The sequence below is a fragment of the Odocoileus virginianus genome, chromosome 32 (genome assembly GCF_023699985.2).
Source record: "Odocoileus virginianus isolate 20LAN1187 ecotype Illinois chromosome 32, Ovbor_1.2, whole genome shotgun sequence".
NCBI lineage: Eukaryota > Metazoa > Chordata > Mammalia > Artiodactyla > Cervidae > Odocoileus > Odocoileus virginianus.
Genome location: NC_069705.1, coordinates 61,395 through 77,231, shown reverse-complemented (window position 1 = coordinate 77,231; position 15,837 = coordinate 61,395). Strand labels below are relative to the sequence as shown.

General features: G+C 36.0%; 1 protein-coding gene across 2 annotated transcripts in view; it reads right to left on the bottom strand.

Moving 5' to 3' along the window:
• The window catches only part of LOC110126585 (disintegrin and metalloproteinase domain-containing protein 18), a 102,197-nt gene that overhangs the window by 73,303 nt on the left and 13,057 nt on the right, over positions 1-15,837 (bottom strand). For both annotated transcript variants that reach the window (XR_002310482.2, XM_020876315.2), the window contains exons 7-10: positions 13,807-13,872; positions 8,050-8,121; positions 7,683-7,849; positions 6,629-6,710 (exon numbers count right to left, since the gene is read on the bottom strand). Coding sequence is in view for 1 of the 2 variants with exons in the window: in XM_020876315.2 (XP_020731974.2) it covers positions 6,629-6,710; positions 7,683-7,849; positions 8,050-8,121; positions 13,807-13,872 (387 nt within the window). In the remaining variant the exon portion in view is untranslated. The remainder of the gene's footprint in view (positions 1-6,628; positions 6,711-7,682; positions 7,850-8,049; positions 8,122-13,806; positions 13,873-15,837) is intronic.

Here is a 15,837-nt window from a genome sequence, read left to right as displayed (position 1 = left end):
GATTCACAAAACTTCTAACAATAAACTCAAAATAATGCATGATCAGACACATCATAACTAGATGGCCAGAGAAAAATTTTAAGTGTCTTGAAGTCAACCAAAGGAAAACAACAGATTGTTTACAGAGGAACAATGATTAATAGGAGTTCTCATCAGAAATAATGTCAGACAGAGAATGTAACACAATAGTTTTGAAGTGCTGAAAATGACTTTCATCCAACAAAAATATCCTTAAAGAATGAAGATGAAATAAAGGCATTCTAAAATGAAGGAAAATTAAGAGACATGTTGCCAGTAATCAAGCTTTAAATCAATGATTAAAGGAAGCTCTTCAGACAAGGAAGAAAATGATAATAAAAGAAAACCTGTAACATCAGTAGTGAAGAAAGAGGAACAGAAAAAGTACTTACATGGGTAGATAAAATAGACTATTTTTCATTTGATTTTTTAAAATTATGTTTCAGGGTTGAAAATAAAAATTATAATTTAGTGTGATATGCTTATTAATATTTTGGAAGTAATATTTAAGCAAACTATACTATAAAATTTCCCATTTTATGATTATACACATAATTTCAGATCTAAAATAAATATGGTATTAACATTTCTATATTCTACTTGAAATAGTAAAATGCTGGTAAACAAACGTGTGTGTATGTGATTGTGTCAGTATGTGTAATCTCACTACAGAACATATGAAAAATGTTTAACGAAGAGAAATACTGAAAAACACTAAAAATAAGAGATTGATAGTTTGTGTACTATACAGTATCTGTCACAACTATAATTACCTAGACACAGTGGACTAATGAGTGGATAAAGCTGTAAATAGAACTTTATTTACAATATAGGTGGTTGGCCAGACTTGGCCAATGGGTCAAGCTTGCTTATTATGTTTATGATGAATAAGTCAAAATAGAATATGAAAAATTGTTCTAGAAAAAATGAGAACTGGAAATGGCAACAGAGGACCAAAAAAAGAGAGATAAAACAGAAAACATCTGTGTCTCTGTGGGAGAAGGCGAGAGTGGGATGTTTCGAGAGAACAGCATCAAAACATGTATATTATCTAGGGTGAAACAGATCGCCCAGGCTGGATGCATGAGACAAGTGCTCGGGGCTGGTGCACTGGGAAGACCCAGAGGAATCGGGTGGAGAGGGAGGTGGGAGGGGGGATCAGGATGGGGAATACATGTAACTCCATGGCTGATTCATGTCAATGTATGACAAAAACCACTACAATATTGTAAAGTAATTAGACTCCAACTAATAAAAATAAATGAAAAAATAAATAAATAAAATTATCTTTAAAAAAAACAGAAAACATATACTAAGTTGACAAACTGAAGTACAGATGCATCAACATCTAGATTCAGTGCAAATTTCTAAACATATTAATTAAAAGACACAGATTGGAGAAATGGAGGAACAAACACATGGTCCAGCTTGCTGATTGGAAATTCACATAATATATAAAGACAAAAGCAGTTAAGAAAACAGATTTAACATATGAACATTCATCACAAGAAAGCTGGAGAGGCTACATTAATAACAGATCAAGCTAGCTTCAGAACAAAGATTATCATGGACAAAGGATATTGCAATAATAAAAAGTTCAATAATAATCTTAATTGTTTGCATATCAAACATAAGAGCTGCAAAAATATGAAGCTAAAATGAATACAATTGAAAGAATAAACACACACATACATAATTTAGTTGGAGACTTCGACAACTCTCATAATTGACAAAAGCACTAGACAACAGGAAATCGTTTAAAAGACATGAAAAATATTATCACACAATGTCTATAAAACTGGCATTTATAGAACATTCAACTACAGCAAGATATATGTCTTATGCAATTTGTAACATATGTGGCTTAAACCAAGGTGTTCATGGACTTCAATAATTGCAAGGTTTCTACCCATGATTGGGCTTCCCTGGTGGCTTAGTGGTAAAGAATCTGCCTGCAATGCAGGAGACCTGGTTTGATCCCTGGTGGGGATCCCTGGAGAAGGAAATGCCAACCCACTCAAGTATTCTTGCCTGGGAAATCCCATGGACAGAGGAGCCTGGATGGGCTACATACAGTGCATGGGGTCACAAGAGTCAGACACTACTTAGCAACTAAACCACCACCACCCATGATATGAAGTAGTGCAATTTTATGCCCTGAAAAAGTTAAGCCAATTGCTCAAGGCTGGGAAAAAGGATTAAAAAGAAAAGGAAAGAGTTAAAAAGAGAAAAAAATAGATGATGAGTCAAAATGCTCTTATACATACTTAACAAAGTTCTACAAAGAAAAGGGAAACAAAAATATGATCAAGTGAAAAATACAATAAAACTTCTCAGGACAGAAGTAAATTAGTACCCAGATGTAAATCTATGGCTGATTCATGTCAATGTATAGCAAAAACCACTACAATATTGTAAAGTAATTAGACTCCAACTAATAAAAATAAATGAAAAAAAATATATATATATAAAATGGACAAAAAATTTCAAAATAACCTAAAGAAAAAAGTGCTTTAATATAACAAGCATGTTGGATGATAAAAGATACCATGGGAGGATAAAAAGATCATAAATGTTTCCATGAGAAATAAGCTATTAAGATGTTGAATCCTGTCTTCAATATAGGAAGTCAAAAGATAATGCCTAATTTTGAAGCATCACTATGAATAAAGCTAGTGGAGGAGATGGAATTCCAGTTGAACTACTTCAAATCCTAAAACATGATGCTGTGAAAGTGCTGCACTCAATAGGCCAGCAAATTTGAAAAAATCAGCAGTGGCCACAGGGCTGGAAATGGTCAGTTTTCATTCCAGTCCCAAAGAAAAGCAATGCCAAAGAATGCCCAAATTATCACACAGTTGCACTCATCTCACATGCTAGCAGAGTAATGCTCAAACTTCTCTAAGCCAGGCGTCAACAGTACATGAACAGTGAACTTCCAGATGTTCAAGCTGGATTTAGAAAAGGCAGAGGAATCAGAGATCAAATTGGCAACATCCACTGAATCATCGAAAAAGCAACAGTTTCAGAAAAACATCTACTTCTACTTTATTGACTATGCCAAAGCCTTTGACTGTGTGGATCACAACAGTGGAAAACTTCAAGAGATGGGAATACCAGACCACCTGACCTGCCTCCTGAGAAATCTGTATGCAGATTAAGAAGCAACAGAACTGGACATGGAACAACGAACTGGTTCCAAATTGGGAAAGGAGCACGTCAAGACTGTATATTATCACCCTACTTACATAACTTATATGCAGAGTACGTCATGAGAAATGCTGGGCTGGATGAATCACAAGATGAAATCAGGAGATTTCAGGAGAAATAGAGATTGTCAGGAGAAATATCAATAACCTCAGATACGCAGACGACACCACCCTTATGGCAGAAAGTGAAGAAGAACTAAAGAGCCTCTTGATGAAAGTGAAAGAGGAGAGTGAAAAAGCTGGCTTAAAACTCAACATTCAGAAACTAACATCATGGCATCTGATCCCATCTCTTCATAGCAAATAGAAGGGAAACAATGGAAACAGTGACAGACTTTATTTTGGGGGGCTCCAAAATCATTGCAGATGGTGACTACAGCCATGAAACTAAAAGAAAGTTGTTCCTTGGAAGAAAAGTTATGACCAACCTAGACAGCATATTAAAAAGCAGAGACATTACTTTGCCAACAAAGGTCCACCTAGTCAAGACTATGGTTTTTCCAGTGGTCATGTATGGAAGTGAGAGTTGGACTATAAAGAAAGATGAGCACAGAAGAATTGATGCTTTTGAACTGTGGTGTTGGAGAAGACTCTTGAGAGTCCCTTGGACTGCAAGGAGATCCAACCAGTCCATCCTAAAGGATATCAGTCCTGAATATTCATTGGAAGAACTGATGCTGAAGCTGAAACTCCAATACTTTGGCGATCTGCTTAAAGAGCTGACTCATTTGAAAAGACCCTGATCCTGGGAAAGATTGAAGGCAGGAGGAAAAGGGGATGGCAGAGGATGAGATGGTTGGATGGCATCACCAACTCAATGGACACAAGTTTGAGTAAACTCTGGGAGTTGGTGTTTGAATGGAGGTCTGGAGTGCTGCAGTCCACGGGGTTGCAGAGAATAGGACACAACTGCGTGACTGAACTGAACTGAAATTTGAATATTCAAGGAATTTATTGAGTATATTACTCAGAAATATAGAGCAAAAGAATGAACAAACTATTTCTACACATATAAACATGAATAACTATCATAGTTTTGAGCAAATATGTAGTAGACACACACATTAAGAACACTATTATTTACAGAAAGCTCAAAGAAAGATCAAATTAACCAGTGAGTAAGTGTCAAGATAGGGGGAGGAAGGATTTGTGAGTCCTCCGATGTGTTGATAAGATTTTATTTTTTGACCTCTGTGATACTTATACCTGTGTATGACATAGTCAAAAGCAATTGTGCTATCACTTAGGACTTGTGCAATGTTCTCTATACATGATGCACTTCAATAAAACTTTTATTTAAAAGGAAATATACACTAAATTATAACCCAGGAGGAAAAGTTTAAAAACAAAAGGAAGAGGATTCAAGAAGTGTAGATTAGGCAAAGAACTGATTTAGTTGTTTACAGTAGTCATGTAAAACCATTTTTATTTGTAATAAGAATATTTGCTTTATTTGATAAGATACAATTTTGAAAGACAAAGTAAGTAGTAGAGTTGTATGCTTCAACTTGTATACATCTTTTAACAAGCTATTCAAAATAGTTCTGAAATGATGTATAAAGAACAAAGCAAAACAATAATACATAGTTAATGGTTACATGTCTTTATAACAATAGTATAAAATATGCAAAAACTAGTGAAAGAGTCATTTCCTAGGCAGGTTGATAAGAAGTCTAGGGGTCCCCAAGAAGAGTGGTCTGGAACACTCAAGGAAGAAGAAAGGAGAAACTTTTTACATTTTTATTTCCTCTACATTCCTTAGGATTATATAAAAACAATGTATCCTGCCTGAGGACAGTCTCTGGATTAAATCTTCTGGCTAATTCTGTTATCTTCAGATCAGTCGCTCAGTCATGTCTGACTCTTTGCGACCCCATGAATTGCAGCACGCCAGGCCTCCCTGTCCATCACCAACTCCCGGAGTTCACCCAAACCCGTGTCCATCGAGTCAGTGATGCCATCCAGCCATCTCATCCTCTGTCGTCCCCTTCTCCTCCTGCCCCCAATCCCTCCCAGCATCAGGGTCTTTTCCAATGAGTCAACTCTTCGCAGGAGGTGGCCAAAGTATTGGAGTTTCAGCTTCAGCATCAGTCCTTCCAATGAACACCCAGGGCTGATCTGCTTTAGGATGGACTGGTTGGATCTCCTTGCAGTCCAAGGGACTCTCAAGACTCTTCTTCAACACCACAGTTCAAAAACATCAATTTTTTGGTGCTCAGCTTTCTTCACAGTCCAACTCTCACATCCATACATGACCACTGGAAAAACCATAGCCTTGACCAGACAGATCTTTGTTGGCAAAGTAATGTCTCTGCTTTTTAATATGCTATCTAGGTTGGTCATCACTTTCCTTCCAAGGAGTAAGCGTCTTTTAATTTCATTGCTGCAATCACCATCTGCAGTGATTTTGGTGCCCCCCCCCCGAAAAAAATAAAATCTGACACTGTTTCCACTGTCTCCCCATCTATTTGCCATGAAGAGATGGGACCAGATGCCATGATCTTAGTTTTCTGAATGTTGAGTTTTAAGCCAACTTTTTCACTCTCCTCTTTCACTTTCATCAAAAGTTCATCTTCAATTTCTACCATAAGGGTCATGTCAGCTGCATATCTGAGGTTATTGATATTTTTCCCGGCAATCTGTTATCTTAAAACATAAATTATGGGAGTAAGTCTGGTCTTTACAAGGATATATCCTGCCTGAGGACAGTCTCTGGATTAAACCTTCTGGCTAATTCCATTATTTTAAACTGTAAATTATGGGAGTAGGTCTGGTGAGGTCTTTGCAACCTCCAGACATTCTTTGGATTCATTGGAGAGTATATAACTCCATTGCTAACACTAGCAAGGGGGTACTCTTTCTACCCCTCTCTGATGTCTATGTCAGAAGCTTTCTCTGTCTCCTTTATACTTTAATAAAACTTTATTACACAAAAGCTCTGAGTGATCCAGCCTTGTCTCTGGCCCCGGATTGAATTCTTCTCCTCCAGAGGCCAAGAACCCCAGCGCCTTTGCGTGATTCAGCAACAACCTTTCACTAGCAAATATGAAGTCATGCCTTCTGTTATTTCCTGAATTTGAAGGAGACATAACAGAAGGCTTTAACTTTTCCCTAAGTTTTTATATCTTTAGGAAATCTGATACAATGCTATTATCTTTTATGCCAGGCTGGTGAAGAGTTATAGTATCATTCGTATAGTATCTCTTCGTATCATTTCCCTATGTTTGAAATTTATAATTAAATAAACTGTCTGAGATTAAAATCATGTTGTCCCAACAAAATAATAATAAATACAGATATAGAGAAAAAATCAAGTTTACTTCACTATGTAAAACAATATTTATAAAACGCAATATAAAGTTTAGGAAAAAATAGTCATGGAGAGGACACAAATTACATACCACAGCAACATCTGAATCATAGCTTCTATTGCATACTGTGCCAGGAAATGTTGCTCCCACATATTTAGGCTGTTCCCTGTAACTATATCATTATAATATTGCCTTTTTATTAGCATGGTCATTCAGAAAGATTCACAAGCTTATTTATTAAGTTAAATCTCCCATAAAATTTAAAGTAAGTTTTCAAACACACTATTTTTAATCTGAATAATACCTAATATACTATACAAAATGCTCGAATTTTTGAAAACTATAATTCACCTTAATACCAATTTTTTTTTCTTAACCTAACTCCCTGACTTGATATCATTTTCTTATCTCAAATTCTCCTCAGTTTCTCTTATTCAGCAATTCATTGTTTTGGTCACTAAAAATTAAGAGGAATTTTTAATTTATGGAAAGTAATCCTTGCCATCTAAATATAAGCAGTTTTTAAAATTATAGACAGGCATTTCTTCAGTCATGGCCTACTCTTTGCAACCCCATAGGCTGTAGCCCGCCAGGCTCCTCTGTCCGTGGAATTCTCCACAAGAATACTGGAGTGGGGAGCCATTCCCTTCTCCAAAGAACTTCCCAACTCAGGGATCAAACCTGAGCCTCCCACATGCAGGCAAATTCTTACCATCTGAGCCACCAGGGAAGCCCTAACCATATTACCAAAAACCTAAATGTTTCTTTATCGAACAGTAGACATGAAATGCCTTCACAAATGGTAGGTAGTATTTATTAACTGAATAGTATCAGTTTTACTTTATTAATAAGTTGGGGTTTGTATGTATTCTGTCATATAGCTGTTATTATAAAAGCTCATGAAAGACAGATTTTTTTCATATAAATTATATTCCAAAATATTTTGTCACGTAAGTGATTCAGATTGTTTTTATTTTTATCATATTTCCTACTACACTATCACCTCGATGGCAGCAGCTATATTTTACTTAACATTTTCAAAGGGGCCTACAGAAAACTGAACAACACTGTAAATGTATTATATTATAAAATTAGTGAAATTATTTATGTATATCTCTTTGTTAATATAGAATATTGTGCTTACATAAGTAAGAATGTTACATCGTGGGGCTGAAGGATAAGATAGTCCTGTTTCCATGCCAAAAATCGTTGTAATAAATCATCAGCATCTCCAATGGTGGAAATTTGGTTTTTATCTGACCACAATTCCAAGGAGGACAATATCACAGTCAATTTGAACTGACTAAACATCTAAAAATAAAATTTGTAGTGTATATATTCAAATAAAATATATCATTACCTCAAAACAGTACATAAAACATAAAGTTTACTTGATTACTTTGGGTATTAACCCAAATAAAGGACTTGAAGTCATTAATTTGCCATGATATAATGAAAAGGTTTTCTATGGCTTTTCATGAATTTATACATGCAAAAATGTTAAAACTTACTGCATTGACAAGGCCAATAATCTGGATAATTTTCTGTGTTACAGCCATCATTTCTGATCCCATATAATCATACTGAAAAAGAAATTTTTTATGACTCTCTTAAAAATGTAAGTGACAGCAATTTTTCTTGTATGATGAATATCTCTTGATTATAGCAAGCAGGAAAACCATAGGATTTGTGAGATGAATTAAAGTATACTAACATAAAGATAATAATATTTACCATAATGAAAACAACAATAAAAAATCACACTTAGGCATTCAAAATAGACTCTCACTTGTTATATATTTTATTCTTTTTATTTTTTATTTTTTCCATTAATTTTGATTAGTTGGAGGCTAATTACTTTATAATATTGTAGTGGTTTTTGCCATACACTGACATGAATCAGCAATGGATTTACATGTGTTCTTCATCCTGAACCCCCCCTCCACCTCCCTCCCCATCCCATCATTCTGGGTCATCCCAGTGCACCAGCCCTAAGCACTTGTCTCATGCATCCAACCTGGACTGGTGATCTGTTTCACACTTGATAATATACATGTTTCGATGCTGATCCACGTACCTCTGGATACCTTATCTTCAACAAAGAAGGCAAGAAGATACAATGGAAAAAAGACAATCTCTTTAACAAGTGATGCTGGGAAAACTGGTCAACCACTTGTAAAGGAATGAAACTAGAACACTTTCTAACACCATACACAAAAATAAACTCAAAATGGATTAAAGATCTAAATGTAAGACCAGAAACTATAAAACTCCTAGAGGAGAACATAGGCAAAACACTCTCCGACATAAATCACAGCAGGATCCTCTATGACCCGCCTCCCAGAATATTGGAAATAAAAGCAAAAATAAACAAATGGGACCTAATTAAACTTAAAAGCTTTTGCACAACAAAGGAAACTATAACAAGGTGAAAAGACAGCCTTCAAAATGGGAGAAAATAATAGCAAATGAAGAAACAGACAAAGGATTAATCTTAAAGATATACAAGCAACTCCTGCAGCTCAATTCCAGAAAAATAAATGACCCAATCCAAAAATGGGCCAAAGATCTAAACAGACATTTCTCCAAAGAAGACATACAGATGGCTAACAAACAAATGAAAAGATGCTCAACATCACTCATTATCAGAGAAATGCAAATCAAAACCACAATGAGGTACCATTACACGCCAGTCAGGATGGCTGCTATCCAAAAGTCTACAAGCAGTAAATGCTGGAGAGGGTGTGGAGAAAAGGGAACCCTCTTACACTGTTGGTGGGAATGCAAACTAGTACAGCCACTATGGAAAACAGTGTGGAGATTCCTTAAAAAACTGGAAATAGAACTGCCATATGACCCAGCAATCCCACTTCTGGGCATACACACCGAGGAAACTAGATCTGAAAGAGACCCATGTACCCCAATGTTCATTGCAGCACTGTTTACAATAGCCAGGACATGGAAGCAACCTAGATGCCCATCAGCAGACGAATGGATAAGGAAGCTGTGGTACATATACACCATGGAATATTACTCAGCCATTAAAAAGAATTCATTTGAATCAGTTCTAAGGAGATGGATGAAACTGGAGCTCATTATACAGAGTGAAGTAAACCAGACAGATAAACACCAATACAGTATACTAACACATATATATGGAATTTAGAAAGATGGTAACAATAACCCTATATGCAAGACAGAAAAAGAGACACAGATGTATAGAACAGACTTTTGGACTCTGTGGGAGAAGGCGAGGGTGGGATGTTTTGAGAGAACAGCATCAAAATATGTATATTATCAAGGGTGAAACAGATCACCAGCCCAGGTTGGATGCATGAGACAAGTGCTCGGGCCTGGTGCACTGAGAAGTCCCAGAGGGATGAGATGGAGAGGGAGGTGGGAGGGGGGATCAGATGGGGAATACATGTAAATCCATGGCTGATTCATGTCAATGTATGGCAAAAACCAGTACAATATTGTAAAGTAATTAGCCTCCAACTTATAAAAATAAATGGGGAAAAAAAATAAAAACACTGTCCAGCAAAAACAATTGAAATCATCAAGAGGTACTAAAATAACTTCACAGATCTGTCTGTATTATAAAGGGATTTCTTGAAGTAGATATTTTCTAAAACAGAAGAAATCAGTCACAGTATTTCCCATTGCATGCTTAGCAATTAAAGAAGAGTAAATAAATATTAAAAATAATCAACATGCTCGAATAAATCTTTAGGAAGACAGAAATCTTAATGATGTAAAGTGAAAATTATGTGGCATGAACGATTCAAAAAGGTTTGATAAAGAACAAAATGAAATAGGGTAAACGTGAAAAGAAAGAAAATATTTTTTCTTTGAAACTGATAAATATATTTTTAAAAACTATAGTCAATTCACAATATTATATCAGCTTCAGGTGTACACCATGGTGATTCAATATTTTCATAGATTATAGTCCATTTAAAGTTGAGAAAGACTATCAATACCAATCACTTGTGAGAAGATGGAAGAGCAAACTGCTACAGTCACTTTTGAAAACTATCAATATCCTATAAAAGTAATTTACACTAACCCAATGAAATAACATTTTCACTCTTATCTAGATATTCAAAAGATACTATATTTACCAAACGGATATTTTCCCAAAAAAGACATGCAAGTGACCAACAGGTACATAAAAGGTATTCAACATTACTAACCATCAGGGAAATGAAAACAAAATCCACAGTGAAATTTCACCTCACACCGGTCAGATGGCTATCATCAAAAAAAAAAACAGAACAAAACAAAAGAAAGAAACAAGAGCTTACATATGCCTAAGAAATCTGTCTGCAGGTCAAGAAGCAACAATTAGAACCAGACATGGAACAACAGACTGCTTCCAAATTGGGAAAGGAGTACGTCAAGGCTGTATAGTCACCCTGCTTATTTAACTTAAATGTAGAGTACATCATGTGAAATGCTGGGCTTGATGAAGCACAAGCTGGAATCAAGATTTCTGGGAGAAATACCAATAAACTCAGATATGTAGATGACACCACCCTTATGGCAGAAAGCGAAGAGGAACTAAATAGCCTCTTGATGAAAGTGAAAGAGGAAAGTGAAAAAGTTGGCTGAAAATTCAACATTCAAAAAACTAAAATCATGGCACCCAGTCCCATCACTTCATGGCAAATAGACAGGGAAACAATTGAAACAGTTAGACTTTATTTTCTTTCCAAAATCATTGCAGATGGTGACTGCAGCCCTGAAATTAAAAGACGCTTGCTCCTTGGAAGAAAAACTATGACCAACCTAGTTTGCATATTAAAAAGCTGACATTACTTTGCCAACAAAGGTCCATCTAGTCAAAGCTATGGTTTTTCCAGTAGTCATATATGGATGTGAGAGTTGGACTATAAAGAACGCTAAACACTGAAGAATTGATGCTTCTGAACTGTGGTATTAGAGAAGACACTTGAAAGTCCCTTGGATCCAACCAGTCAATCCTAAAGGAAATCAGTCCTGAGTATGCATTGAAGGAGTGATACTGAAGGTGAAGCACCAGCATTTTTGCTACCTGATGTGATGAACTGACTTATTGGAAAAGACCCTGATGCTGGGAAAGATTGAAGGCAGGAGGAGATAGGGGATGACAGAGGATGAGATGGTTGGATGGCATCACCAACTCAATGGACATGAGTTTGAGCAAGCTCTGGGAGTTGGTGATGGACAGGTAAGCCTTGCAGGCTGCAGTCCATGGGGTCACAAAGAGTTGGACACGACTGAGAGATTGATCTGAACTGACAAATGCTGTTGAGCATGTTGAGAAAAGAAGACCCTTGTACACTGGGATTGTAAATTGGTGCACCATTATGGAAAACAATATAACAGTTCCTTAAAAAGTTAAAAAAGGAACTACCATATGAATGGCAATCCCACTTCTTAGTAGCCTAAGAAAGTGAAATCAGTATCTCATAGAAATACCTGTATGCCCATGTTTGAAACATTATTCACCATAGCCTAGATATGAAAACATCTTTAAGTGTCCATCAACAGATGAAAGAACAGAAAAAAGTGGTATATATGTACAATGGGAAGAAGGCCTGGTAATCCTCTCCAGTGTTCTTGCCTGGAGTAGCCTATGGACAGAGGAGCCTGGTGGGCTATAATCCATAAGGTTGCAAAGAGTCGAGCGCAACTAAAGCCACTTAGTACAGTACATGTACAGTGGCATAGTATTCAGTCACAAAAAGGAGGAAATTCTCTCGTTTGCAACAACATGATAAATCTGGAGGGCATTGTGCTAAGTGAAATAAGGCAAACCAAGAAGGACAGAAACTGTGTTGTGGCATGGTATCACTAACATGTAGAATTAAAAAAAAAAAAAAGTCTAATTTCATAGAAACAAAGAACAGAATTTTGGTTGCCAGAGGAAGTAATAGAGAAATGTAGGCCAAAGGGTACAAACTTTTCAGTTATAGGTTCTGAGTATCTAATGCTGCACATGTGACTACAGTTAATGATATGGTATTGTACACTTGACAGTTAATGAGTTCTCTTAAGTGTTCTAACCACACACACACACACACACACACACACACACACGGAACAAAGTGTTAATGCCGTGAGGCAGTGAATCTGTTAATTATCTTGGTAAACAATCTGCAAAGTACCTGGTCATCAAATCTTCACATTGTACAATTTAGCCATATACAGCCTTATTTATCAATTATTCCTCAAAAAGTTGGAAAAAATATTAAGTCAGTTGGTCAGATGGCAAATGTCTATCACAGTTCAAAGAAAACGCTGTGACCAGAGAGGGTGCAGCAGGTTAAGGAGCGGGCAAGGCAGTTAAGAAGTGTGGGCAGAGATCCTGGCCTGATCTGCAGATGAGAGGGCGGGTAGGTAGTATTGTGCATCCTAGACTAGTTTGGGGTCCCGATTATGTCCATTTCTTGTTTGTTGTTTAGTCACTCAGTCCTGTCTGACTCTTCTGTGGCCCTATGGTCTGTAGTCTTCCAGGCTCCTCTGTCTATGGGATTTTCTAGCCAAGATTATTGGAGTGGGCTGCCATTTCCTTCTCCAGGGGATCTTCCTGACTCAGGGATCCAATCCACATCTCCTGCATTGCAGGTGGATTCTTTACCACTGAGCCATGGGGGAAACCTCCTAACCGCATCCAAGGCACACCTAAAATTAAATCTTTCTATTTGGAAATAATCAGAAAATTACATTATGTCTTGAAGGAAGTTTTTCATAATGTTTAAAGAGAGAAGGGAGATAAACCACAAGGTCCCACTTTATAGCACAGTGAACTGTATTTAATGTCCTGTGATAAACCATAATGGAAAAGAATACTAAAAAGGAATGCTTATATGTATATAACTGATTCACTTTGCTGTACAGAGGATATTGGCACAACATTGTAAATCAATTATACTTCAATAAAAAATAAATTAATTAAAAATAAAAATAAAAAAATGTCTGGACTCTGAAAGATAAATTGCTCCAAATTGGCAGTTCCATTTTTAATTTTTCTATAAACATGTAGCAAAAAAAGTGTAGCTACCTTTCCATGATCATTAGAAATATTAATTTTGAAACCTATAAGACAGTGAACAATATAAAAAATTACCATAAATTGATTTCATAAACTTAATACTCAGAAATGATTAAACATTTTGGCTGATGTTCTTTAAGTGACAGCAATAAAACATTAAGCTTTAAGAAAGGAAAAAAAATGGGAAAGAACAGAGAGAGCAAGGGAAGGAGGGGGAAGTTTGACTTACCAAATCTTTTTCCACTATAATGTGCATTTCTAGATACTGGGGCAATAGTTCTGAAAAAGTTTTTTCCTGAAAAGAGAATTTAGCAAATGTTGATATGCTTTGAATTTATTAAACACAGACAGTGACATGTAAAGAAGACAAAAGTTTTATATATATATATATATAAAATCCTCATGAGGTCTTAACCATAAAAATGAATTGCAAATCATAAAATTAACTTGAAAACAAATTCCAAGTTTAAAGGAATCCCAGTGAGCCTGATAGAGTATGGTAGAAGTCTAGGTATTCACTGTTAATACTGAATAAGAGAAAGTGAGTAACTCCATAGCTCCAGACCATAGGCTCTGTGTCCCATTTGATACAATGTAATAATCCTTGATTGTGTCAAGTTAGTCAGCTATGAATCATCAATTTATTACATCATCATTTAGTACTCCAACGGCAATTTTTACAAGAGCTGTATATCTAACATGCTGAAATACCATTTCACACATGGATATTTTAAAGGACCTACAATTTCTTCCTTGACCCAAGTGCACTGGTAACTAAATCTAAATGTAAGGAGGGAACAAAGATGGCATCTGACATAAAACAGCTTTTTGTTGTTGCTGTTGTTTAGTCATTAAGTCATGTCTGACTCTGTGACTCCGCAGACACAGCCCACCAGTCTTCTCTGTCCATTGAATTCTCCAGGCAAGAATACTGGAGTGGGTTGCTGTTTCCTTCTCGAGGAGATCTCCCTGACCCAGGGATCGAACTCGTGTCTCCTGCATTGGCAGGTGAACTCTTTGCACTGAGCCAACAGGGAAGCCCCACAAAATAGCATAGCTTACTATAAATAAACAAGCGAACAAAGAAACTGGATTCAACGGGTAGACCCTAGGTTTATATTTTCACAGGGAAGTAAACCATGCATGCATCTTAAATGTGTATGTACTGAGATGTTTATTTCTTTTCTTGGTGTTCAAAATTAACTTAAAAAATATTTTGTATTTTGGTTGCTCTTACTGGGCCTGTATAAAAATACAAGTCACTGTTGACAGCCATGGCTTCTGAATTGCAGTCTGGTTGAATATAACTACAAATTATGTACACACCATAACCAATTTTCAGTGTTTCTACACAGCAGATTTCATATTTTAATAACAGTGTTTTTTTTCCCCATTTGACTTTTCAAATTTATATTCTTATTTTCAAAAATAATAACACTGTATCTTTAATACCTGTGTTTTAAAGTGAACTTACAGTACCATTCATCATAATGTCACATGTCATCTTCAGTAACTGAACTTCAAAATCCATTCATTTTAATGGGTTACTTTTATTCTCTTCTTTAAAATTTTTTGTTCAGTTTTTAAAAATAACTATTGAATCATAGAATATTGCCAAAATAGATCACAGATCTCTTGTAATTCTCCCCAGTGGTTACATCTTACAAAATTACAGTACATTTTCAAAACTAGGGTATTCACCTGGTACAATGTGTATATGTATATCTATACATCATTTTTTCATGTGTATGTTTATATAACCACAACTCCAATCAAGATACAAAACTATTTTGTTACCATGAAGATTTCCCTTCTTGTACCTCTTTAAAGTCAATTGAGATTATACAGTCTGAGGAAGAGAAAGAAATCAGAATGGAAAAAAATGAACAGAGCCTACTCTTTTCCTGTGGGGCATTTTCAAGCACACCAACATGTATACAATGGAGGTAATAGGGAGGAGATAGATAAAAGGGCAAAAAGGATCTTCAAAGAACTCATGGCCAGAAAGTTCCTAAATCTCATGAAAAAATTAATTGAAGCATCCAAGAAGTTTAATGAACTCCAAGTAGGATAAACTCAAAGGGATTCAATGAAAGACACATCATAAGAAAATTATCATGAGGCAAAGACAGAGACTCTTGGAAGGATCAACAAGGAAGGGACACATCGTGTACAAGGAATCCTCAATAAGATGACTAACGTCTGATTTTTCATCAGAGACCAAAAGATAGTGAGCTTAAATGTCCAAAGTGATGAAAGA